This window comes from Rousettus aegyptiacus, unplaced genomic scaffold, assembly GCF_014176215.1.
Source record: "Rousettus aegyptiacus isolate mRouAeg1 unplaced genomic scaffold, mRouAeg1.p scaffold_m13_p_6, whole genome shotgun sequence".
NCBI classification, from domain to species: domain Eukaryota; kingdom Metazoa; phylum Chordata; class Mammalia; order Chiroptera; family Pteropodidae; genus Rousettus; species Rousettus aegyptiacus.
The window spans coordinates 105,929,417-105,956,938 of NW_023416309.1; the positions used below are offsets into that span (position 1 = coordinate 105,929,417).

A 27,522-nucleotide genomic window follows, 5' to 3' on the forward strand; every position below is an offset into this window, starting at 1 on the left:
GGCCCCCACGTGCAGATGCAGATTGGTGTCTGGGCGTGTTCACGTGCCCCCCACGTCCCCACCTTCGTGCCACTCTGCAAGGGGGCCACCCGGAGTGCCAAAGGTGCCGAGAAGCCACTCTCACACTTACGGGGCAGTGTTCACGAACCTGCCCAAGTACTGCTTGTCTTGTCTGTTGTAGTTTACAGAACGGCTTTTTAAAAATCTCAGTCTGTGCTATGATCTGGAAAATCAGTAGAGCGAGTTAAAGGTGAAATCTCAATCTCTGTTTAGAATCCTCTTATTTTTAAGACCTAATAAGACCACTGACATTTATGCAAAGTATTAATTGCTTAACAATAATTAGTACCTGTCGTAGTTTTCATAGGTTAGGTTGCTTATAGCATCACCCCAAAATAGCTCTCCTTTTGCCTCCCAAAATACGGATTTTTTAATATTCATGTGGAAATGTCCTAATCCACTTCTTTCTCTGAAGCTAATACAGGGTACACATTTAGTTGAATTTTGTTTTGTAGTTTTTAATTATGATTCAATGAAAACTAGTGGGGTTTGATTATGATTGTATAGATTAGTTCTCATTTTTCTTAGAGACTTTTTACATTATTATTCTGAGAAAAGGCTAGATTATCTCAATGTCATATTTTTAAATGTGTTAAATTTACTATGATTATAGTTCTACTACTTAAACATTTAGTGAGTCCCAGTAACATGCCCTGGGCTAAGGTGAAAATAGTCTATTGTCTTATACTCTGTGTCTACAACCAGCTGGGTTTTGTCCCTTACCTAAAGCATCTTCATCTAGTTAGCATGATTATTTCTCAGTCTTAAAATAAATCTCAAATCTGTTTTGGAAATTGTCCGTATTTTAGCCACATCTGTTATTTCCATCTTATCTGTCTGTCAACCAGTTTATCCGTTTATCTACCCAAGGTGTTTCACCTTAGTGTTTTGACACTCTTCCTATATCATCTTCATAAGTTTTAAAAATAACTTTTCAAAAGTAGTGTCATTATTCCCCCCAAAGAATCTCATTATTCCCCTAAAGAATGTAAGGTTTCATTTTCCACAGAAAAGCAGGCATGCCATCCTCAGAACATCCTGGACTTTGCTTGTAGTTCCTTCCAAAACCTGCATTTATTTATCTATTTTTTTTATGTACTCTTGTCATAAATCTTCTGAAAATGAGAGATCCCTGTTTCATAACTGTATGGTCAGTTGAAGAACCTCAGTATTTTTTATCAGTCAATTAAAAAGGTAATCCAAATCTTAATATTTTTTAAAGAAACAGAATTACTTTGTACTTTAAAAATGTATTGCGTGATTGTGGTGGTAGATCTGTGAGTCTAGACATGTGATAAAATTGCACAGAACTAACACGCATGTGCGCGTGCACGCACGCACACACACACACACAATGAACACATTATAGAATTAAACTCACTACTTCTCCAAAATTGTGGTTCACTCAACTTGAAACACTGCAATAGTCATTGAAAGAGTAAGTTATTTTTACTATCTGGCCCCACGTTCTTATAAAATACCAGTCTTAAGTTTCATGTCAGGCCAAGGAAATCTGGCTCCTTCTTATCTCTGGCTCCTCCAGCTCCATGACTGTGAGCGAGCTGACTCTTCTGTCCCCCGGTTTTTGACATTTACTATAAGAATTTAACCTTCCCTGTTTCATTAGAAGTGCAATGAGAATTAATGGAATTTATGCCAGAATGGAAACATTTCATCAAAATTCAAAAAACAGATGAAAACATTTTCATTCTCAGTAAACGAATTCCTCTACTGGTAGCAGAAGGTTCAAGTTTGCATTCAAAATATTAACATACTCCTATTAAATATTTTGTTGTTTATTTCTCAGTTGTCTTAATAGTTAATTATTTACAAATTCTAAATGCTAAACTTTGATAGTGAGTTTGCTGACTTCTAAAAGCATAAATACTCCATACTTAATTGTAAATATGTTATCATTTATGTCAAGTCCTAATATTTTATAGGACTTGGCTTCTGAGAGGCCCCAGAAAGTTTTTATTTATTGCCTTATAATGCTGCAATCTAGTTTAGTCATCAAATAATAACTGGAAAAACTGAGATTTGAGGAAGATAAATAACTTGTCTGCTGTTTCTCACCAACTACCCCTGCCCGTAGAACCAACAGAATTATGTTCCAACCCAGGAGTCAGGGTCTTTAATGAGAAGAAACAGCCTTTTCCTGCTTTTAAAAAGTTGTCACTATTAAATTTGAAAGAAAGTAGATGCAGCCAAATCAAAGGAAGAGCAGCAAGGCCAGTGAGCCCGTTAATGCAAAGGTCCATCATCACGTGATCACTCGGCGACCTGGGAGGGAACCATGTCGTGGAGAAAATCAGTTCTCAAATGTAGAGAATACTACAGGAGGCTCTGAAATGGCACTGTGTGCACCCAAACAAACTTTCATCGATCTATCTCACTTAGGAAGAAAGCAACCTATTTGGAACTATGTCATAATAAACTTCTCTTCGACACTAAAACTTATTTTTAAAAAAATGAAGTAGGCTAGTTAGAGGAACCAGTTAGTGCAGTGTTTAATGTGACTGCATGGTTCAGATCTACCTTTCTCCTTGGCTGGATGTCATCTTCAACAGTGTGAAATATGTGACCTCTTTCTATGCCTCTGTTTCCCCATGAATAAAAGGTGGGCCATATTAATGCTGGTCCCCCAGGAGTAGATGACATTGGAGCTTAAAGTGTTTAGCAAAAAGCACAAGCATTAGTGAATACTCAAAAATTACTGTGTATAATTAGGTAACTATGAAGAAAGAACTCTGTTCCTTATTTTCTTTGGTTATGATAGTTCCAAGTATGAATGGCAAAAATAGCTTTTTCATTCTAATAAGTATATTTTTCAGTAAAATAAATCTGATGCATTTCATATTTTTGCGATCACAGATGTTCTTTCTTCTGATGAGTAAATATTGTGGAATGTTGGAGTGGAAATGTCTTCCAAATATATTTGGTTCAGCAGTTGTTCACCGTTCACAGTTTTATTATAGTCTTCTATTGTGTGGAATTTCATACGTTATAGTGTGTGATATGGTGATTGAAAATATTTAGTTTGTGGAATAGAGTTTTGCCAAATCCATTCTTTCGTTAAGCATAAATACATATAAAGTAGAGGGCTCTCGCGGAAGAATGTGAAGCTGGAGCATGCTGTTTTCATTTTAGATCATCGTGGAACTTCAGACAACCATTTCCTCTCTGAAAGAGGAGAACAGCCGGCAGCAGCTTGCTGCAGACAGGCGGCTGCAGGATGTTACCCAGAAGTTTGAAGATGAGAAGAAGCAGCTGATTAGAGATAATGACCGCGCAATCAAGGTAATCTGAAGACTTCAGTAACCAGTGGTACCAGCTGCTTTAATGTAATTAAAAGGAGGGCAGAAATCCCAGCAGTGGGCAGATGAATGCAGGTATCTGGCCTGTTCACACAGCCCGCAGTCATTCCATTCACTGGACTCTACCTTTGATGTATCCAGTGACTCAGGCCGACTTCCCTCTAAGAGATCACATGCCAGCATAAAAAGTCACTTTGGCAAGCCCAGTCCATTCACATTGAACAAATATTTGAAAAATACCGTGTCCTCTCTCTCGAGAACCACTTTGGAACTGTCTCTTGAAATTAGAAATGACTGTTTTAGCCCAGGACTGCTGGCTAATAAATTCAGAAGTCAGCTTCCAATTTACATTCTATTCTTTGCCCACATCCTTTCATTATGAATTCACATAATGAGAAATAACCTGTTTGAGGTTTGGAATGCCAACCATTTGATGTGCTTTGACATCCTACCGGGTGGATGAGTTGCTGCTGAGAACCTAGCTTGTTTCCACATGGCTTCAGAGGATCACACCTTTAATAGCAACAGAAAATTCCCTGGGCCCCAAGTCTTTAGGTGATAGGAAGTTAGATCTCAAAGTGGTTTTTTCTTGGCTTCATAGCAGTAACTATTATTGTAAGTGTCTACATCATGCTGTGTTTAATCTGTGAGGATAGCATCTGGAAACCTTTATAAATAAGATTTAAAAGGGAACAAAAAAATTTTTTTAAAGACTTCCCAGCAAAAGATTATTTTTCAGTGATTGCACTTTGTTCTAATAATGCTCAAAGCATTTAGAGTAATCATACAAAGCAAAGAAAAATAAAAGAAACATTTGGGTTTTGCCATTGCCCCTTTCTGCCTAACCCTTCTGTCTTTCTTTTCTGTAGCCTATTATAGGCAATCTGAGTAATTTAGGGGGAAGTTAGTGTTAATGTCAGTCGCTTTTTTATATATACGCCATAAGCCTGGACAACACAATGCAATAAAAAGCCTTAAGATATAGATGAAACCTTGGAGGCCATTATATTCAGCCCCCTCACTTTAAAGAACAGGACTCATTTTATTTGGTTATTAATGACACTTTTCGTGTATATTTTCATCTTTGATCCCCTCCCCCCACATGTGATATGAGGCAAAGACGTTTCCTTTTCATATTCTGGTAATTTAAAGAAATCTTTGAAGCTCTTTCCACTTATAAATGCACAGGAAGTACTCAACGAACCGAACTGTATAACTGTCTCGCTTTGTATGAACTAAGTTGAATACTCTGTTTAAATTATTTTAGTCATATAAAACTTTCATTTAAGTGAATTTCTTTTCCAGTGATGCCCAAATACCAAGTGGTAGGTGATTTCCAAATTTTAAATTAATAATTGAATCCCACTATAAGCAAAACGGGAAGACATAAATTTCCTTCATGACAACATAGTTTCTAGTATTGTTTCGTAAAGATTTAAAAAACTCGAAAGAAATATAATTAGTATAATTGCCTACTTTTAATTATTTGGTTTTTCAGTTTTAAGCCATTCGCCTGTTGAAAGGGAAAAACATTCCGATCCTAATTTCCACCAAAGTGTCAAATCATTAAGACCGAATTTAAAAGATGGCAGTATGTGTGTGTTCGTGTGTGTACAAAAAAGTAAATAAATACCCTCCAAAACATAGGTACCGTAGGTACCTGAAAATAATTAAAACTGCAGTGTAGAGAAGATATCATTTAGTTTGGCTTCCCTCAGATTTTGTGTAAAGTGAATGAAAGTTATTGTTTTTTACTAACCTACATCTGATCATTCATTAGCACGCATTGCCTTTTTTTTTCAGGCTGCATCACAAAAAAATAATAGGAATAATAGCTGATATCTATTCAGCACGTACCTTGTACCAGACTCTGCCAAATATTTTCATTCATCTCATGTTTTATCGTCTCGCCTAAGCCTTAACAGTAATCTTTATGAGGATCTGTCATCCCCATCTTACAAACGGGAAGAGTGAGGCTCTGAGGTTAAATAACCAGCCCAAGGTCACACTGGGCTGGTCACACCTAGCACCTGGCAGAGCCAGGCTCAAATCATAGTCTTTCTGATTTGAAAGCCGCAGCTATTAACTGTTACGCCATACCTCAGTCTCTGCATTCTGGTTGTGAAAGTGAGTCAGAGACCAGGTACACCAGCGAACCTGGAGATCTGTCCTCACTCTAATTTTCTGGCCTGAATGATGATAGCAACAGCCGTTTGATCTGGACCTGCTAATTTTATTTGCGGGTTTTATACATATAGATACATAGATAGATATAGATACTCAGAGACACAGTCGCTGTGAGGCTTGTATTTGGTTTTCTAAACCCAAATACACTGGTCTGTGTGTATATTAAAATGAGATCATATTTACCTAATATTTTGGAACATTAAATATTACCATATTTAAATATCAGTATTAAATCGTTCTGTAAAAGCATGCTAATTGTGCAGGGTACTTCCCGCCACTCTCTGGGTTGATAGGGTGCTGAGCTGTCAGGCTGTCGATGGAGAATAGCATTGGAGAGTGAAGCCAGTCCTCACTCTGCCATAACTTACAGTGTGTCTGTGGGTGAATGAATGCACCTTTCACTAAAGTAATTCTGTAGAGAAACATGCAGGCGTAAAGCAGTCTACTAAATGCACTTACTCAAAAGGCCACCAGGCTGGTGCAGGAGCACTTAATGAAACATTTCTGGAGGATCATGTGACTATCTATACCTGTTATTATTACTAAGTTGCCTGAGAGACATGCCTAGCCTTTGACCTATTTCCAGAGTTTGCCCCAGGCGACAAAGAGTAGCACTAAGCTTTGGCTGGCCAAAGAGATGCTCATCTTAGCATCCATCCATTTACCTATAACTCTATTACTTGCTTGCCTGCCACAGCACCTGCATTTTCTGTCTCCTTTCTGTACTTTTTCACCGTAGCACAAAAGCTGAAAACTATACGATAATGAAAATGATGTTGGAGAAGGACATATTTAAGGATATTGAAAATGTTTGCTAGATAGTTTGTAATGAAAATGCAGTTTATAAAACATTATGTACATATGAGATCACTTTGCAAATAGAAGAACACATAAAGAGAAAAATGATTGGAACTATATCAAACTTTTACCAGTGGATATCTTTGGTGGAATTTGTGATAATTATTCTCATCTTAGCTTGGTATTTTAAGTTATAACATAACTTTTACAATAAGAAACAATAGAAATTGTTTGGTAAAAAAGGAAGAGCCACCAGGCCAGAGGAGTCCAGTGAATGTTTGAGAGACGGGGTAGCCGAGGCTAACAGCGGGCGGGATTCCTACGGTCTAAGGAGCAAGAGAGGAGGCCAGGTCTTTCACAGAATGGCGTTCCTGGACTGTAAAAGAGTTATAAAAACAAACGTATTCTTACAGGTAGGTCTCTTATGCTATCAAATACCCTATCTTATAAAGTTGAACATGAAAAAAAAACTTTATCACTCGTTTACTGCTTTTACTCATTTCTTACCTTCAGAGTCAAGCTTCTAAAAAGAGCTCTCTCTACTGCAGACCCAGCCACCCCAAAACTTGGTAGTTTAGAGCAACAACGATGTTATGTGTCCATAAGTCTTTGGATCAAAAATTCGGGCAGGGATGGGCGGGGAGCTTCTTCTGCTCCATGTCCAGCATTGGCTGGAGTCCCGTGTGGGGTCCCACTCAGCAGGAAACGTGGCTGGGGCTGCAACATCTAAGTGGTTCCAGGTCCTCTCCAGGTGGCCTTGCCATCTCTCCAGGTGGCCTTGCTGTCTGGGTCCTCCAACTTTTTCCGCAGAAGCGGGCATCCAAGAGGGGAGTGTCGAGAGGGGAAGGCAGACCCACACTTCACTTAAGGCTGCCCCAGGAAGAGTCACAGCGGTACTGCCACCGCATTCTGTTGCTCAGGGCAGGTCCCAGGGCCAGCCCAGAATCGAGGGGGGAGAAATAGCCACCGCCTCTCGATGGGAAGAGTGCAGAAGTTGTGAGCCCGTCTTAAATCCACCACAGCTGGGTACGCTAAACGTCCAGTCGTCCTCTCCCAGCCATCCCTCACCTCACTAGATAGTTCAAAGGAGAAATGTCTGTATCTGTGTTCCTGCCACATGGGATCAACGCCGTTATTTAACTTTGTGGCATATTTGCAAACATCATCTTTTTTTTTTTTTAAGGATGTCTCCCTCTTGTTTTTGTAAAAATGAATATTGGCATATGCTCATAAATAACTTAAAATGCAGGGAGGAAAAAGGTAAAAATATTTAAAGTCATTCCAAATCCCATCACCCATAGCATTAAGGTGAACATTTCGGATACCATACTATGAGGAAGGAAGAAAGAAAGCTGGATAGACTTATAAAATGGGATAATACTTTAGAGTCTATGTTTTGATTTAGTTTAGAAAAATAAGTTAATGTTACTTAAATTCAACAGATAAAAGAAACTAGAATAGAACAGAATTGTCGAACTTTTGGACAGAATTTGGTTTTTGGCTGAAAAATGAGTACATCAGTATGCCGGTACTTCCACCCGTCACTCCTCGTTACCGCCTTCTGCTCGGGGTAATCGTATTATTTTTACACCGACCAGGTTTATGATATTCCTAATTTGTCTTTGACCATAACCTTTATACTCATTCCATCTTTAATGGGTGTGGTACTTACCACCAGGCCTGTTACTATAGCAACTTCATCCCCATAGTTTTTACTTGGATTTGGTTCTTAATTGGTTGGATTTCACGGTCAAATAGTTTCTTCAAGACTCATGGTACTGAGTTTTCTCATGTCTAAACATCTGCCGATTAACATACGTCTGAATGACTTGTTAGATGGGCACAGTATTCTTGTTCACATTTTTTCCCCTGAGAACTATAAACATTGCTCATCTGGCATTTAACATTGCTGTGGGGAAGAAGGCTGGCAAGACTAAGTCCCCCCACCCCGTGTAAATGATGTGCTTTTTGAGTGATTCCTGGAGAAGTTTTTCTTTATCGGCAAAGTTTAATAGATGAACCAAGATAAATTCAGTTGTTAACCAGGACACCTCTAAATGTCAAACCCAAATATCGGATGTTTCTAAAGCGTCCGGATTCTCTCCTGTCTGTGAGCCAAACTTACTGTAGCCTCTCTGCATTCTCTCTGACCCGAGGGAGAGCGGGTCACTGTGCAGTTCCCTGGTGTGCTCCAGAATCATGCTGCTTTCCTTGACCACAGGCTTTTTAGAGTTTTTGTATCATGTCTACCTTAGTACCCTTTATCAGTGCCGTTGGTGCATTTTTGCTGGTTTTTATTATTATTCATTCACTTCATTTGGTGTTGGAGAAGGAAATTCAGTCTACTCTGATCTTAGAAGCCTACTTGACTCCTTTATAACATTTGACAAGGAACCTGTGTTAGTCAGCTCTTGCCACAATAATGCTTCATGAGAAATAGTTCCCCGAACTTCGTAACTTATAACAACGTTTATTTTTCTTGCAACATGTCTGCGGATCACTGAGGTGCCTCAGGTGCAGACTGTGGATGGGCGAGGTTGACTGCAGCCTTTAGATTGGGTTCAGGCCCGGTTCTACATGTCTCCACAACCTCCTTACACTAGCGCTGTCTGGGGTGCCTTCCTCATGGTGGAGGACATCAGTGCAAAAGGACGGGCAGGAGAAAAGTCTCTGCAGCCTTGGCTCATTCTCTTTCACGTCAGTGGACAGGGAGGTGAAGACCCACGCTCGGAAGAGACCGGGGGCGTCTGGGAGCGATGGTTCAGCCTGCCGCACAGTCTCTGAAAGCCCCCGCGGCGCCGCGGCAGCACCCCTGCCGTCCGTCAGCCTCCCGAACCCTCTCTGCCATCCCCGCGTCCTCCCTCCTCGCCCTCCTTCTAGCACTCGGGTATCGGTGTGACTCAGACCTCTTCTGTTGTCTCTGTGTGCACTGTCCTGAGGCAGCCTCATCCCTTCCTGTAAGCATCCACGCACATGAATTTTGAATTTTCACCTCCACCCAGATGTTCTTTTCTGAGCTCTCAACCCATATTTCTAACTACTTACACATTTTCACTCGGATAGCCCATAAGCTGCTCAGACGAGACATGTCCTAAACCGAATTTATCTTCTTCCCACCCTTCCCTTGCCCCCAACCTGTTCTTTTTGTATCGATTTTCTGAATTAAAGTACCACCGTCGCCCAATCCACCCAGTCACTCAGTTAGATTCTGAAATCCTTCTTGAATGACCTCTTTCCCTCCCTTACCTCTCTGAGGTCAATTCTTAGAAATAACGCCTAAATATCTCCAAACTCTTACCCTATTCTCCAATCACTAGTTTCTGCCTTCTTGGTCAGACCTTCGTCGTCATCGACCTTGCCCATTACGATCCCGCCTATGTAGACTCACTGCCAGTACTCGAGTACTCTTAAATCTGTTCCTCATGCTGTTGATAAAGCGACCTTTCTAAAACACAGAGCATGCGGTTCACTACTTAAAATCCGTTAGTGGCTTTCCACTGCCTACAAATAAAGTCATGCTTGTCAGCATGGCGTAAGAAACACTTCGTGATCTAAACCAGCGGTTACCGAGGTGGTATCCTCAGACTCCTGCGGCTCTCAGACTGAATTTCAGGGGTCGGAACTATTTTTATAGTGCTGAGATGTCACTGGCCTTTTTCACTGTGCTCACGTTTGCACCGATGGTGTAAAAGCAACGATGGGTAAAACCGCCGGTATCTCAGCACATAACGAGGCAGTGACATGAGACTCTACTAGTAGTTCCTGTTTTCATCGCCACCACATAGTCGCGTTTTAAGAAAAGGAAGCAGTAAAGTATATTAATGTTGTCAAATCTCAACCCTTGAGAACAGACCTGTTTAATGTGAAGGGCCGGTACACAGAAGGCACTTCTGCATGCTGAAGGAGAATGGGCGTCTCAAGGAAAAGTGGCTGTGTGTGTGTGTGTGGTCTGAACTCAAGTCGCTTGGACAGAATGATTGACAGGCGAACTGCTTATTCAGATTTGAGTATTGGGCATCAGTTTTCTTGAAAATGAAGGACGTGAACCTGACACTTCAAGGACAACGACCGACTATATATTGTTGCCAATGATAAAGTTTGAGCTTTCAAGCAAAAATGAGAAATCTGGGGAACTTGCACCATCACTGTAAGCTCTACAGCGTCCCAAAACGTAAAGACGTTGCCGATGAGATTAGTGGTGTCGCTGAGGATGTAATAGGAAAAAGGGGGACTATGATGAAGTGTATCAACAAAGGGGCGGCTTCTGTAACTCACGGAGCCAGTGTTTTCCAAATAACCAGCACCCCGTGTTACAGAATCATACACGGCTAAAAGATCCATTCCAAGTACAAAAGAGGTCAGTGGATTTTAATGCAAGAGAAAGCAAATTTCCCTGATAGAGTCTCAGATCCCACATTGCAACTAACTTTTAAGAAACAATATCAAGTTTTGATGTAGTTACAAGATACAGTCACAATTATCCGAAAAGGCTACTAAAATATTCCTCCCTTTTCCAGTTACTTATCTGTGTGACACACTAGATTGTCTTCCTATATTTCAACTAAAGCAACATATTGTAGGAGATTGAATGCAGAAGCAGGTATGAGAATTCAGCTGCCTTCCATTAAGCCAGGCATTAAAAAGATTCGCAAGAATATAAAACATAGCCCCTCTTCTCACTAAGTGTTTTTGTGCTTTGGAAAATCATTATTTTTTATTAAAAAATACAATTATGTTCACACATAATGGGTTTATTACTGTTATTTCTAAATGACTTCATAAACAAATATTTTAATGTTTCTTGGTTTTAATTTCTAATATGGTAATTATCTAAAGATATAATCCACATAAAGAAAACCTCTTTGGGGTTCTTAATTTTAAGAGCGTCAAGGGACCGAAACCTCTGAGAACTGCTTGCCTAGATGCCGCTCTTCTCGTCACTTCATCAACTGTCGGTCCCCAGCATGCACGCCATGCTCCCTGCGACCCCATGAACTCCGGGGAAAGTCCTTTCCCTTTGGGATTTAAATGGCGTCTTTTCTGGGAAGTGTCCGAGTGAGAGGCTCCTACCAGCTTTGTTCATGATTCTGGAAAAGCTGTCACTGCACTGTGATGCTGATCCACAGTCCCTTCTCCAGAACCTCAAGGATGGTTGTGTGTTGCAAATCACAATGTGCACATTTCAGGAAGGTCATGTGGTGCTTGTATTTTATCCCCAGTGGGGTCTGCGACAACGCTCTGTACCCGAGCACACAAACACTCAGTGAAATGTAGGAATATCCCCCAAAACAGGACCACTAGAGACTATAAATGGCCCTGCAACATCAGTCAGGTTTTGTGGCCTCAGAAGGTAACCGCAACCTTTCAAAAATAATTCATCGTTTTCAGAGGAGTTTTGGATTTCAAGATTGCAGATAGGAGACCGTGAACTGTGTTTCAATTAATTCTCTTTCTCACTAACTAGACTCGAAGCCTCTTGCAAGCAAGCACTTACCACCATGTTTGGTTCAGTGGAAATGCTGGAAACACGCCGAATAAATGAATAATGCTCCCTCACAAATCCAGGCTCTAGAAACGAATAATGCCACTTTAGTCTCATGTTGTTTTGTTGATGGCAGCAAGCTTGTAAATATTTTCTGAGGGTGTGGCAGATATGCCAAAATAACAGATCCAGCGGCACCAGTGATGTGTTTTGCCTGATGAAGCAGCTTCTAATAAAATACCCTGCACCGTGCATGAGTTATCTGGGAGCATCATTTGGATGCTCCAGGGGGAGAAGGCCCCCAGAAGGCTGTGCGCCGAAGAAGCCAAGTTGTCTGAGCCTTGGTTAGCACCGGCCCCTCAGCTCGCAGCAGCTCATCGGGGGGCAGCATTCGAAATCGTTCTGTGGGAAGACTGTCGCCACACCGCCAGGGCTGAGCCCTTTCTTTGAAGCTAGTGTATTGAAAGTTCCTCACTGTGAAGCCAGATGTCCAAGCAGAGATTTCCTATCAGGGAGAAACGTTGTAAAATTCTTTGCTTGCAGGCATAGAAGAGAGGTTTTAAAGCCTTGCCGCTTCTCTCCCTTGGCCACTGACTAGAGTTCACGAGAAAAGGTCGGCTGCCGGTAGGACATCTAGAAATCTGGTCTGTGTTACCAGAAGGGCTTGAGGGGGGAAAAGAAAGAATATTTCATAAGATTGAGCTATTCTCACTGTGCTAAAAGCTTATAGGAATCCATTTCCCAAAGAATAAAATTGCAAACCTCATTGCGGGGTTTTAGTAGCATTGAGAAAGAGAAAGAAATCTCAGTGCCAAGCATCGAATGGCTTTGTTTGGGACCTGTTCATTATTTAATTCTTGTCTCCCCTGCATGCACATCCTAAGGGCACCGAGGGAAGTAGCATTTTCTGTGTGCCCTCCAGAATTAGAATTAATGGTGCTAAGAATAGAAATGTATTTTCTATCCCACCCAAGAAGGTTTGCCTGCTCACGCAGAAAGGAAGACAGCCATCCAGTTACAGTCGCATACAGCTTAAGTGCCATTTTCCAGGAAGAATGCTCTGGAAGATAAGCTTGGGTACAGTGTGGCGGTGAATTATGACCTGCTTCCTAGAGCAAGGAGAAGCAAAAACGATAAATGAGCAGAGAAGAAAAGAACAAAGTGTTTTACCCCGTACCTTTCCTCCAGTTCTACTGTCTGGAAAATTTTTATTTTATTTAAAGACTTGTTGAAGATTATTTGTTCAGCGGCAAAATCCTTCAAGCACTGAAAAATATTTTTAGCCCCTGGAACACTGCCTTGTATATACCAAGGGATCATTAGGATGTGATGAGTGAGCGCGTGAATAGCCAAAAGAGTGATCGAGGAACGCAGGTGAGAACAGCTCCTTCACCCACGGCTAGCCAGATTTCGGTGTCTGGAAGTCGCTAAGTGAATATGTGTGGTTAATTTTGTTATTACGTGCTTCAAAATATCTTTGGTTAATCAAATATGGGAATACGTAGGCATCATTTAGTTTTTTCAGTATTTAAGAAAAATAACTATATGGAAATATTTTAATCTTCAGTGATTCTGAACTAGTCATAGTAATTCAATCATCAGAAACCATTTCGAAAGTCAGTATGGTGAACCTAATGAGTACTGAAGTGTATAGTTGCAAAGCCTCAACAGCCAAAATTACTGAATGGTTACTGAGTATACTCATATGTGAACGTCCACATAATTATATATATTTACAAAGATGTATATATTCAGAAGCACTGGGTTATCTAGAACCCCAATTATGGAAGACTCGATAATGATTTAATATATTCATTAATAAAGTAATTTCGTGATGTCAATTTAATTGGCTGTCTGCCCATTCTTGCCAGCAGAAGCTGGGTTTCTGTTCATTCTCTGGTAATTCCTGCCCAACCTCTCCGACACCATTAACATTGAGGTCCGCGCCTCTTCCTTTCAACTGTCATGCTGTTGTCTCTGCTTCTGAGGATTTAGTCCTGAAGAATCGGACACCTCGCTCTTGTCCGCCTGCGCCCCACCCCCCGGCGTCAGCCTTGGCGGCCGCAGCGCCCAGTGGACGCGCTGGTGCCGCCTGCAGTGGCTCGAGTGAGCCAGGTGTTTCATCGTCAAGGATTCCGCCAGCTGCAGCATGTGTACCATGGAAATTGGCGCACACTGCTACAGACATTTTCTCTGAGAGCCGGTCATTAAACATTCGCCAGCGTACCACTGCTACAGCAGGTCCCTTTCCCCTACGTGCTTGATGAGACTGACTTCCAGGGCTCATGCCTGTGGTCATGGTGACGCCGACGCTCAGCCTCCTTACCACAGGGGCGTGTGGACAGGCAGGTGGACCTATGGTCTTCCACCCCTCTTGCTCCTCTTTCTAACTACCAAGCAATCGCCTGTTCTGCTCTTTCGATGTAAAGGATTCACTTCTTCCCACACTATTCCCTTAAAGTCCCTTTTCTAATTCCAGTATGGAAAGCATACAAAGTAGCCTATTACCTTTTCTCTAAATTCAGTGGCGTTTTCTCACTTCTAATCATTCTCTAAGTCTGGGCAGCATTTGACTATATTTACCAACAATTAATTGCCTTCTAGAATGAGGACTAGTAAACTTTTTTGTAAAGGGCCAGATACTAAATGTTTCAGGCTTTGCCGGGCATGTGGTTTATGCCCCAGTTACTCAGTCCTTGCTATTGTGCCATGAAAGCAGCCTTGGACAGTAGGTCAGCAGAGGGGTATGATTGTGTTCCAATAAAACTTTATTTACAAAAACAAGCTTGGTTCCAAATTGGGCCAGCTGGCCATAGTTTGCTAACGCCTGATGCTCCTTTAACTCGTCTCCTCGGCTGGTCTTTCCTCCCCGTGGGTGTTCCTCCAGTCTGTGTCCTGGACTTTGCTTCTCCTTTTCCCTTCCACAGTGAGCTCGTCAGCTCTGTGACTTCAGCTGTCACTTCTCTAGAGATGATTCCCAGAAGCCTCAGCCTGATTCCCAGTTGGGTCCTATATCGCACACTGCCTGTAAATCATCTCCTTTCGGAGCATGCACTACTATTTCAAACTCAGTAACTACAACATTGAATAATCATCTTCCTTTCCAAACTGGCTCTTGTTTCCAGTCTGTCAGGGTTACCCCCCGTCTTTCTGTTTCCTGTTAAAGCCTTTGGGCTCATCTTTGTCTTCTCTTTCCTTCATCTCAGTTTATCTGAAGTCCACCAGAGTCCTAGAGTGTATTTCTTATTCCTCTCATATGACCCTATTCAGAGCCCATCTCAACTTGCGATTGATTTAAAACAGCCTCCGCGCAGCTGATGGCCCTGCCAAAAGTCTCTCAGCTCCAGTCCAGTATGAAAGACTCTGCCAGAGAAACCTTAAATCACCGATTTCCTTGCCTTAGAAAGAGTGTTTAGAAATCAATAGGAAAACACGAACAAGCCAGTGGGAAATGAAGAGCAAAGGGTATGAACATGGAATTCACAGACAAAAAGCAATAACCCAGCAAATGTGTGAAAAAGATGCTGCTTCTCATTCATAATTAAAGCGATATAAATCAAAACCACAAAATTCCGAAGGGCCTGGCTGCCGCTTGATGGGCTTAAATTTTGAATTTGAAAAACTACCCAACGAGGAACTATCATCGCTGGGAGTACGAAGCAGCGCCGCCTCTTCAGAGGGCCGTGCGAGGGTACCGGCCCCCATTTTGAATGCACATATGACCTTTGGCCCAGCTGTTCCACTGATAGGAATCTATGCCATGGTTATACTTGCAAGGATGCACAGTATCTTTGTAGCGTTATTTGAGCAAAAAACAAGGAAATAAAATAAATTATATCGCTTTCATACGATGGAATGTCATGGAACATTGCTTATCATGGCAAGGTCAAAGTCTTGTGCCGGGCCCTCAGAGCCTGTCCCGATTTCTCAGGATCCCTCGACGTGAACATTGTGTCCTAGTCACGCGGGCCTTCTCACTGTCCACGTGGGCACGACGGTGCCTGTGTCCTGCCATCACTCACGCTGGCCGCCCTCCTCCTCGCGCCAGCCTCTTCATCTTTAGATTGTCAGGTATTAGCAAGGCCGTCTCACGGGCCTCTTCCCTCCTCCAGGAAGAGCCCTGGCTGCCACGGTCCCGGGCCCTCATTCTTTCATGAAGCTCTGTTATGAATGCTTAGTGGTCATTTCATTGTTTCACGTCTCATACTGATAGTTTCTGCATAGCACCCACAGTACTGGGCACCCAAAACTAAAGACTTAGTCCATTTATATATATATATATATATATATATATATATATATATATATATATATATATGTCTGTATAAACTCTACATATTGAATGCTAGATTTTACGTCTGTTATTGTTTTTGTTAGATTTTACGTCTGTTATTGTTTTTGTTTTTGTTGCTGTTGTTGTTAAGACAGCTTTAAGCACATCAACACCAATCTGGCAGTTAAAAGAAGTAGGGAACTCCCTCCCCTCCCCCACCCCCCCCCCCCCACCGCCCACCCACACACACAATCTGCAGTTAAATGTCTACTAAGCCTTTGGGTTAGCAAACTCCTGTTTTAAGACGCAGACATGTTAATGTGTTAACGTATTATACTACTCAAAGTAACTCACACTCTAATGTGAAATTGTTTATTCAGAGACTTTCTTCCTAACAGATGAGCTCGTCTGCTGGGAGGACTAGGAAGTGATATTGGAGGGAGAAGGAGGAGAGGGGAGCTGGAGAGGAATTTCAGAACCTGAGGAATGCAGCTCAGAGGTCTTCAGGGGAGGGGCAGGTACCTGAGGGCAGCAGGAGAAGCCACAGTTGGAAGAGAAGAAGGGGCTAGACTGGGAGGGGAGGAAGGGTCCCCGGAGCAGGAGGGACTGTTGGTGGACTTTGTTTCAGATGATCTTTGTTACCACGGAAGTTTAATACTTTATAAGGATTCTAACTGTATTTTACCTATGTTTACATGTATGGGTTGAGATACGGGTATATTTTTTTTAAAAGGAAATGGAATGTACATATATATATATATGTATGTGCGTGTGTGTGTATATACTTTTCCAAAAAAGATAGCATTCATATGCATATTTATATACATACATGTATATTTTCCAACAGTTACCCTATATTCTTAGAAAAAAAGTAAAGCTATGAATGAGCAATCATATTATCATAAATGATTCTGCATAAACATGCCTTATATATAAATCATGGAAAAGTTTTAAGATGGGTCTAGCTCATTGTGCTTTACATAGTGTTATTTTTAGGGGATGCGTCGCATAAGGAAATAGCTAATGAGAGAGTTAATCTATACAGTTTAATTCAGTTTCCAGGGAACTAAATCAAAATCAATAAATTAACGAAAACTTGGTTTTATATATGTGTTATGTTTTCCAAATGTATGTAATTGGGAGGAAAAAATAATGCGATGCTGTCATGCCATCAGAAATCACCAAAATGTTATCTCCAGGGTTGTCAATAGGAGGCTTTTGCTATCGTAGCAGCCGAGGCAGCAGCCGAAACTAAAGATTTGGAGCAAGAGATCTGGGGTGGTTGGCGGGTTATAGGAATGCTTTAATGTCAGGAACACAGAGGAAAAAGTGGAATTAAAAACAAAGAAACAGCCCCCATTGCTTTCGAGAGAGGCAGGACCATTTGCTTTTATGTCTCTGTCACTTGCTCCAGGATTCTTCATAAAGCCCTCCAACCACCTAAATAAATATTCATACGGCTGCTGAACATCTCATTAATAAAACAAGATTCGGTGGTAAAATATTTCAGAGTAACATATGATTTGCATCTCACCCTTGTTTAACTTTAAATCTCAAGCAATTAATAAATTAGACGAGAGAGCTTTTTAAGAAGTAACATCTTGCACCACAAATTGCATTATTTTTATGTGTAAATAATGATGAAAGGAGAGATTATTCCTTTGATGTCTATAAACTACACTGTAAAATATGCAGAAAACATTCTTGAGTTCACTTGGAGCCAAAACAAATAGACTAGTTCATAAAACAAAGCAGCAGCATTCTTAGAAACAAGCATTATTTTTTTCCTTTCTTTCCGATTGCTCTTTTTCATCTTATAGTCTTGCCATTCCTAGTGGCAGATTCATTCCCAATTCAAAAGTGGTGCTGGCTCACATCTCATTCAGAGAACTGGGTTCCCCTCAGGTTCCTCCCAATGAACTCGTCTTCCTGTACAGACCAGACCTCACCTGGAACGCCCACTTTTGTGCTGTGAACCATTTTGGTCGTTGTCACTTAAACTCTACTTATTGCAAATTTTAGCAAATATTGGCTTTCCTCAGAAAGATATATTTACTTCCTTACCTATTTTCCAAGATGGCTTATCTAATTTCAATTTATTTTTAAATAGTATCTGCAAATCCTCGTTTACAAAGTCTCTATGAGTTTGGCCTAACGTTTTCTTTGGTATAGGTAGTAAACAGTACTTCATCGTAAGTTAACGTCCACCATGGGCAGGATGCAGAAAGAGTTCGGGCTCCTGTTAGAACATAGAATAAGTTCAGTTTCAACATCACAGGGTGATTTGTGTTTGACTTCCGGACTGTGAATGTATTCTTCTTTGAACACGCTGTGTCTAGTGTGAGATTAAATACTAGGTAGATATGCTTATCTGGAGAGGCCAAAGATGGATGCTTGATCTAAAATGCCTCCCAGCCTGGACCATGAATATGCTTCCATGTGATCAACTTTGTTATGGCCCCTGGCTCAGCCTTGCTAACAAGTCTACCATTTTACTCCTTGGCCTAATGCTTTTTCATTAAAACTGGTCCTGAGCTCTGACCACCTCGGAAAAATGGTCTTATCTGTCCGATCCTGTGTCGCATTCCCTGTAGCTGGGTTTTTATTCTCATGTCTCTTCTGGATGACAGTTTCCCACTTGAGCTCATCACCTCTCTGTTCTCAAACATCATATTCTCATCCATCCTCCCCTTAATCTTAACAAAGTTTAATGAGCAACGTGTTAAATATAGTGGATTCACGTGGATCTATTTCATTTTATACCAGCTAAAATCATAGTCCCATGTTTTTTCGTTGATTAATATCAACTTAAAGCTAAAAAAAGTCTTAGAGAATTGGGCCCAGTGACTTCCCATTCTCCCGGTCCTTGTGCCCCATTTCACAGATGAAAATCTTGAGCCCACCTGACGCATAGTGCGGGGTCTTTCTCACGCGGAATCGGCAGCACCAGGACCTGGACCCGGTCTTTCTCTCATACTCCGTGTGTTCAAATACACCTGAAAATGGAAAGGCTACTTTTACTTGAAAATGTATGTGAGCCGCCAATCTTCTATGGTTCCTTGTGACTCAAGCAAAACTTCCCTTGGCTTTTAGACAGGAGCTCAAATGAAAAACCTATCTTTCATTTGGATTTTTAAGAATTGCTTTCCTCCGGTAGTTGGTTTCGTTGCTGTGATTTTTTTTTTTTTAATCATTAGTTGTCCTTGGAAACAAAATATTCAAAACCAATTTAGAAGAGAGGTTATGACTTGAAAAGCAACTTTCTAAACACTTTACTGAATTTAAAGAGTGGACATGTTATTGGTAAGTAACAGCCTCTTGCAGCCTCACAGATGTGAAGGTTCAGAGACATTTGTGCCAAGATCAGTTTGTGAGAAGGCTGAGGCATTTATTTGTTTTCCAAGAGGAAACTAATTATTTCGAGAATACATTTAGTACAAAGGACTTTATTTCTACGATGTGAAATGATCAATGACAAAATCGAGGGAGTGAATACAGCAGGGTTCTTGATTTTTGGAAGGGAACTAACAGAGGAATGAAGATGGCAGGCTCTGTATTATTTTGAGTAATTTTTCAAGCTTTGCCAAACTATGAAGTGTTATAAGAAACTTAGTTTTGTTTTGTTTTGTTTTTAATGTTGCCACTGCTCCATTTTTCTGAGGCTCAAAGTATCCTCTTAAATTAGCTTCCGTGGCGTTGTGTTAAAGAGAAGTATAGCACTTAATAACATGGATTCTGGAGCCAATCTGCCCGAGTTCAGGTCCTGGCCTCACCATTTATAAACCAGGGGGCCGCAAACAAGTTGTTTAACCCCTCCATGTCTGTTTTGTCATTTCAAAATGAAGAAGTAATGGCAAAACTTACAGGTATCACTGTGAGATTTAATGAATTAATGCTTGAAAAGCACTTAGAATAGTGTTTTCTACTTCAGTCCATATATAATTTAAATTATTTTTCAAAGACCTTATCCAAGAAGGGTTGAGATATATACAGATATAACCCATAGTAAATAAACTTTTCGACCTCACCCCCCTTCTCTTCTGGTTACTCTCTCCCCTCCATTCCTACTTGTTTTGTATTACTTTATAGTCTGACTTCCTTCCCTGCCAGAAACCCCACAGAACCTGCTCTTTGGGTTGCCGGTAGTATTGTTGTTGCTAAATCCACTGGACACATCATCACCTTCTGCTTGAGTCCCCTGCAGCATCCGACTCGGTGGAAGGCAGCTCCGTCCTTGCCACGTCATGGGCCCCTCGGCCTCTCTTGCCCTCAGAGCCCATCGTTCCTCAGAGGGACTCTTCTGGGCTTCCTTGCCTCATTAGGCTTGATGATCTCGCGGGCAGTCTCTCCTGCTACCCCCTACATTTTGACAATGGGCAGCTTTCCGCCTCTGGCCCAGATCTCCCAGATCTCACTGCATTCCAGATATTTCTAGAAGATTCTTGGATATCTACATAGATCTCAACGTACTTTCCGGAAACCTGACACTCACCATGTCCGAGACTGAAATTATCATCTTCCCCATCTCATGCCCGTTTCTGCTCCTGTGTTCTCAAATGCAGGCAATGGCACCATTCTCCCGCCTGACCCAACCAGAACCCTCGGCCTCATCCTCGTTTTCCTCCTCAGCGTCACGTCCCGCGGACAGCCGACTGCGGGCTCCGATCCCCCTCCGGCTCACCCTGTCCGCTCACCCGCAAGGGCCTGCCCCAGAGCAGGACCACACCAGCTGGCTCCGGGTCCCAAACAGGCTTCCGCCCCCAGGCCTGCCCCGCCCCCTTCCCTTCTCTGCAGCACACCCACAGTGACCTTTACTTCACTGGTCCCCACGGGCCCGAGGAGGCAGCCCGGACGCTCCAGCAAGGCTCCCAAGTCTCCACGACTGCCCGGCCAGCCTCGGTCATCTCTCACCTCTCCCCTCCTTGCGGCTCACGCTCCCACGATGACTTACCTTCTAACTCTGTGCCCGTGACGTCCTCTCATCTTCAGCTTTTGCCTTTCCCCGTCCAACTCCTACTGACCCCGCAGGTCTCATCTCAGATGTCTCTGTCCCTAGCAGATCTCGGTCATCCTCACCTCCCACGACTGGCCCACGTTCCGTCCTCGATGCTGCTCTTGTGCCCCTGACTCTCCCGCTGTGGCACTGACACACGTCCATAGTGGTCGCCGTTACTTCTCTTCACCTCCTCCTGGGCCCTCAGCTCTGTGAAAACAGGGCCGCTCAGCCCACTGCCTGAGACATCACGGTTACTCAGCATTCATCTGTTGGCTCACCGGGTGCTCACTGCCAAGTTAACCTAGACCTTAGTGACCCGTTGTGTGGGGACTGTATAAAGCAGTAAAAATATAGTTCCTTTTAAAAAGCACTTTCTTTTTTAAATGCTATGGCAATACATATTGCACAGACAACAAGCCGTTTTCACTTCTTAAGCATCAAAAAGTCCTTTCTCTCTCTCCGTGATGTGTTTTGGGATAAGGCCTCAGACTCACCTCCCCACCCCCCTTCTCTTTCCTTTCCTCTCTACTTCTTTCCGAGGCAAATAATTAATAGCATTTCTCTGAATTTTTCATCTAGAACGTGACAATTTTTTCGGGCTAAGAGAACAGTCATACTTACAGGCTTTACCCCAAGATAACAACATTTTCTGGTCCGTCCTCTCTCAGTTGTCAATCCCTAAACTATCTAGAAGCTCTGAAAAGTTGGACTTCTCTGTCTTTTCTCCTTACGAGGTTTATCCAAGTGTTTGTTTCATCATGTCGAGGCTAGATTATTCCTGACACAAAAATTTCTTTCATTTTATTAATAAATGTAAATATGTCCAAAAAAAGTTAAACTAAATCCTCCAAAAAAAAAATAATAAAATTTAATACAAGTACATATTTAAGTACTGGTGAAATAGACATTAAAGTAAGTGCTCCATGAAGAGAGGCTGTCTTCCTAATGAGGTGAGCTGAAGGTGCGCTTCGTAAAAATATAATCACTGATTCTATTCTATGGAAAAATAGTAAACGTTCTATTGAAATTAAAATAGTAAATGCAACTTCTAGTTAAAATATAGGAAAATACCACTTTTAGAGCTAGTGCATTTGCTTAGTCAAGTATGGAGAGTTTAAGAGATGAGTCAAATTTTATATGAATGGAGAAAAGTTGTCAGAAAAAAATATTTACAGGCAAAAAAAAAAAAAAATGGCAGAGGGACGGGAGGAGCACCCTTTAGTTTTTAGAGTGAGATTGCTACAAATGCCTGTAAGTTCTGCCAGGGGATTAGACAGTACAAACGGTTTTCATGCTTTTATTTCTCTTATTTCTTCTTGGCCAAGAAGTCAAAGGCCCTTTGAAACATTTTCACCTTCAGCCAACACTCATACCCTCACAAATTCTCTAGCTGCTAGTTTTCTAAGAAATAATGTGCAGGAAAATTAAAACTTGAAAACTGGGAATGTCCGTAAAAAAAGTATTTGAGAAAAACGTTTTGTATTTTTGTTTTTGTTTTTCGTTTTTTCAAAGCAATGCTTTGTATTTATTATGTGGCATCTATGAAGTACGCCTACTATGCTAGGAGACACTGAATGAAAATATGTACTTTAAATATCTGCCTTCAGGGTAAGCCCCAGAGCCAGGAGGAAGAGCCGGGGATTGAAAAGCCGGAGAGGAAAAAGTGCTAATCAGAGGAAGAGACACAAATTAAGTACATTGGTCAAAATTTGGCGTTTCTGAAAATCATCAAATAAGTTTCAACACCTTATTTTTGTTCTATTTCTAGTGTCTTTTTGGAGTTCTCTCTCTCTTCTGGGACTAACCTGTTTTCACATCTGTGAGATCATTATAGCTTAAAGAGTGTAAGAAGGAGCTGTGCACTGCCCATCCAGCCGCTTGCCCGAGGCACATGACATCCTTTCAAAGGCTGTTTCCTGGGACCAGGCGAGCTTCTAAATTCACAGTAAAGACTTTTAAGTGTGTTCGAGTAAGAAGTCCCAAAATATACATATTTCTTTTTTCTGAGGAAATCATATTTCCCAATGAGAGCCAAGTCATAAAGGTTAGTTGCATTTTTCTGGGAATTAAGTAAAATGGAACATGTAAATATAAATTTTATTGTAGCTGAGAATGTCCTCAGGCTTGAATTATTTGCACCATTGTTTGGAGACTCCTGGCTTATGTAGGTATAAAGTGCAGTTTTTTTAACTTAAAGGTTATGGCAATAATAAATAATTTCTAGAATTCGGACCTGTGACCGTAGCACAACTCCCAGTCCTCTGTTCCCTGCAGCGTTCTTGCCCGTCCCGGTCCCAGCAAGGCCCTCAGAATCAAATTGTCCCTGAAATGTCCCTTTATGGCCTCATGTCCTCTGTTTTTCTCCTCATAGTCTCAATTCCCTCTCTCATTTCCCCCATTCCCCCCAAATTTTGAACTTATTACCCTACAGGACTGTCACAGGGGAAGAAGGGCCCCCTCATCCCAGCAAGGAACTCCAAACACCCTTTCCGGCAGAAACGTTGTTGTAAGGGCTGGACGGGTCTCACAGCACAATGAGCACAATGTGATACTTCAGACACATGAAGGTTAAGTAATCTTTTTCAGGTTCATTTCTTGCCCTAGAAACAAACTCTGACTTCACTCTGACCGGTCCCCCCCACCTAGACTACTTCCCCCCGCAGCCTGCTACCGCCCCCAGATTCGTACGGGCGCAGGGCCATGCCTGCTGCTCGCCGTGCACTCATTCCTTGTCGTTGGCTTCGTACCCAGTGCCCAGTTCAGTATTTGGCAAATAGTGAGAACTCAGTGAATTTTTGTTGAATGAAGAAATAAACTTGGCATTTATATCTACCAACTAATAAAACCACATTCTTAGAAATGATCGTCTTTCTACTTATTTTTGGTATTAGCAGTAGTATTAGCAGTGGTATTAACAGTAGTATCAGCAGTAGTATCAGCCGTCACATCAGCAGTATTAGTGGTAGTATTAGCAGTGGTGTTAGGAGTGGTAGTTGTTGTAGTGATGGTGATCACCCCGATGGTGATGGTGGCCATGGCCTCAGCCATGACGCCCCCTATTCCCTGAACAGCATTGAGTTCTGTCGTCCGCCTGCCTGAACGTCTCTCCTTCCACAACGCCCCAGATCCCATGCTATCCTTACAAATGCCCTCTATGGTTCACCGGCTCTTCTTTTTTCTTTGGGAGTCCTAATTATAAATCCTGCTCCAATGCTCCATGATTTTTTTTTCCTCTGTTCTTTCTCCCTTAGCAGACTCTTCACTCCTACAGTCCTGGCTCTGTTCTACAGAAGAAACAGCCTCTAAGCCCTGACCCTGGTTTCCCCTCAGGACTGAGTAGACACCTCGCGGGACGATCTCTTGGCATCTGGGACTCCACATATCTCCTCCCACGCTTTCTACTCAGGACTTAAGTTACACTGAGATCCCCCGCTGACTTTTTTGCTTCCTTCCTTCCTTCCTTCCTTCCTTCCTTCCTTCCTTCCTTCTTACATAGAGGCCGTGTTTTCTGACTTAAATTAACCCCTTCCTTTCTATCACCATTACTTCAATCCAGTTCGTGTGGATTGCTTCTCCATGGACTCCGCTTGCGCCTTCTTGCTGCCTTCCGTCCAACTCCTCCATGTGTTACCAGAACAGATTAGTGAGTCTTGTATCTAAACAGACCTAATCATACGGCCCCCTACTCAAAAGCTTTCAACTTTTCCCCACTGCCCAGTGAAACATAAACAGCTCGACTAGCCTATCTACCCCTCATCTTCCAATGCTTCCTACTGTGTGCACCCCAGACATCCACCAGAGTGGACTGTTTTCATTGCCGAAATATACCCACTGTTTCCCTGTATGTAAATTTGTGATGAGGTCATTTCTTTTACTAGGTCAGAATATGGGAGGAAAGTTGGAGAACTGACCATATGTCCAGTTTTACACCTGCTGAGCCTGCGCCGTGTTATTGATATCTAGGAAGTAATCTGGATCCCTTTCCTGAGCTTAGGCGTTGCACCAAAGCCCCTCTCCTGTTCACCTAAGTAGGTGTGGATTCGGCCTGGAGTTCAAGGCCTCAGGTCTCTGACCCCACCCCCCTCTGCAGCACTGCCCCCTCCGCGTAGCCTGGGAGCTGCCCCCTTCAGACCAGCATGGTAGCTTCTCTGCTAAGCACACCCCTGTTTTCCTCGCATTTACTTTTGCAAATACTATTTCTTTGGCAGGCATTTCTTCCCCCTCCCCCACCTTCTGCCTGTCAGAACTGTAGCCATCATTCAGGGTTTTTCCCAAATGCGGCTTCCTACCCGGCGACTCTCCTGATCTCCTTGCGCTCCCCGCCCCCGTATTGTTTTATTGTATGTGGGCTTTTTAGTTTTCCAATTTATTATCGAAACGTTTAAACATACCCAAAAGTAGAGAGTATGTGTGGTACTGTGAACTCCCAGGTACCCATCACCCAGCTTCAGCAATTATCCAGATTCTCACTACATTGGCATTATCTCGCCTCCTTTTTTTTCTATGCTAAACTGTTTTAAAGCAAATTCCAGACATGTCATTTTGCCCCACGTATTTCAGAGTGCCTCCCAGAAGACATGGCTGTTACCTCATAGCCATGGTGCCCGTGGCATACCCGCGAATATTCACGAAGACCTTGTAGCATCATCTAATATCTACTTCATAAACATATTCCCAGTGGACTTTAAAATGCCATTTCATGGTTCATTTGCCTAAATCAGGATCCAGACAAGATCTAAGCGTTACATTCGGTCGCCATATATATTATTGTCTTTTTCAATCTAAATCAGACCATTCCTTTTTATTCTGTGCTGTTGACGAGCAGCAACCCAGTGACTTGTCCTGTACAATCTCCCACATTCAGCTTTTATCTGCTTGCTGCTTTGTGGTGCCATTGAATTCTTCCTCCATCCTTCCCTCTTCCTTTTGTTCTCTCGATTGGACGCTTAAGACACTCACCGTGTTCCCCTGCTTTTTGTCCTTGTCGCATACTTTCTGTGATAGTGGAAGCTCTTTGAAAGTCAGACCATGTCATACTGAACTTTTTGCTTTCTGTACGATGTCTGTCACATTGTATGTACTTAAAAATATCCAGTTGAATTATCTGTAAAGGGTTGTGATTCTTTTTTGCGAAAATGTGAACCAGAGGTCTTCTCGATGTGAAGAAATTTATTTTAGGAATCAAGTTGCCAGCGAAGTCTCAGTAATAGGTCACCATTTCCTAGTTTGCACTGAAGGAATTACAGCCGGCCTTAAAGTCGCACATGCTTACATCCGAAGATTCTCACAGTTCGGAGCATTATAAAGCACGTAAATGAAATTTCCAGGTCCCCTACATTGTCGCTAGGGCCACATAGAAGTGATTTCAGAAGTCAACTGTGTTGTGCATTCAGCGTAGAACTAGGTCACTAATCACTGTTTTGATCAGGAGAGTCTAATTTTGCTTAGTAGTCCAGAATTCAAACTGAAGGTCTGACTGTGAACACACTATCGCGAGTCCTCTGTATTGTTGATAACTAACTGCAATCCAAGCTTTAATAACTAAAAGGGAGTGGAGAAAACTTCAAAAGGTTGCATGATAAATGTTTTTGACAATGTGTCAGCTGAACATTAAACAGGATCTTTGTAAATCCTCTCATTCTAAGTGGTTTAAACGGAAAGTTTTAAACTTCTTCCTTCATACGTATTAGCTCTGGATATCACAGTATCCTAAGGTTCAAAAAGAAAGAAAGAAAAACACACTCTCTGGCATATATAATTCCACCCCCTGCGTGACTGTGGAGGTGCCGGAAACGGGCTCACCTGAGGCCGTCCACCTCCACCTCAGACGTTTTCTCTTTCATCGTCTAGGAATGTGCCAACATTCGAGCAGGATGACTTCCTTTACAACCCGATATGACCGTTACACACAATTACAGAAATATAGACGAACACACACAGTAGTAGCAATGCTCCCCTAACGCCAGTTTCCAGGGCATCTCACGATGAGAATACTGTTGGTCCTTACAGGGATAAAATGAGGTCTAGAGCTGGGTAGTACCAAGGAAGTGTGTGTGTGTGTACGTGTGTTCACGCGTGTGTGTGTTCATGTGTGTTTCACAGGGAAAAAAAATGTGTAAAACAAAGGAGGTTTCTTATCCGTATTAGTTTCCTAGGGCCACCGTAATGAAGGACCAGAAACCAGGTAGCTTAAACAACAGAAAGTTACTGCCTCACACTTCTGAGATCAGCACGTCAGCAGGGCTGTGCGTCCTCCGAAGACTCTAGAGGAAACTCGCCCCTTGGCTCGTAGCTTCTGCGTCTCCCACGATCTTTGGTGCTCCTTGGCCTGTCGGTGTATCACGCCTCAATCTCTGCCCCCATCACGGCGTCACGTGGCCGGCCTCTTCCTGTGTGTCTCTTCTCATAA

General features: G+C 42.2%; 1 protein-coding gene and 1 long non-coding RNA gene across 2 annotated transcripts in view; one reads left to right on the forward strand and one right to left on the reverse strand.

Annotated features, from left to right (window-relative positions):
* LOC118603773 (centrosomal protein of 112 kDa-like) overlaps positions 1–27,522 on the forward strand; it is a 124,511-nt gene that overhangs the window by 48,240 nt on the left and 48,749 nt on the right. Inside the window, exon 3 of the mRNA XM_036221980.1 lies at positions 3,211–3,360. Coding sequence (XP_036077873.1) covers positions 3,211–3,360 — 150 coding nt within the window. The remainder of the gene's footprint in view (positions 1–3,210; positions 3,361–27,522) is intronic.
* On the reverse strand, positions 10,382–21,425 carry LOC118603774. The gene is made up of 3 exons (XR_004951233.1): positions 21,069–21,425; positions 19,021–19,113; positions 10,382–12,953 (listed from the first exon to the last, which is right to left on the reverse strand). It is a non-coding gene; the product is annotated as an uncharacterized LOC118603774 (long non-coding RNA).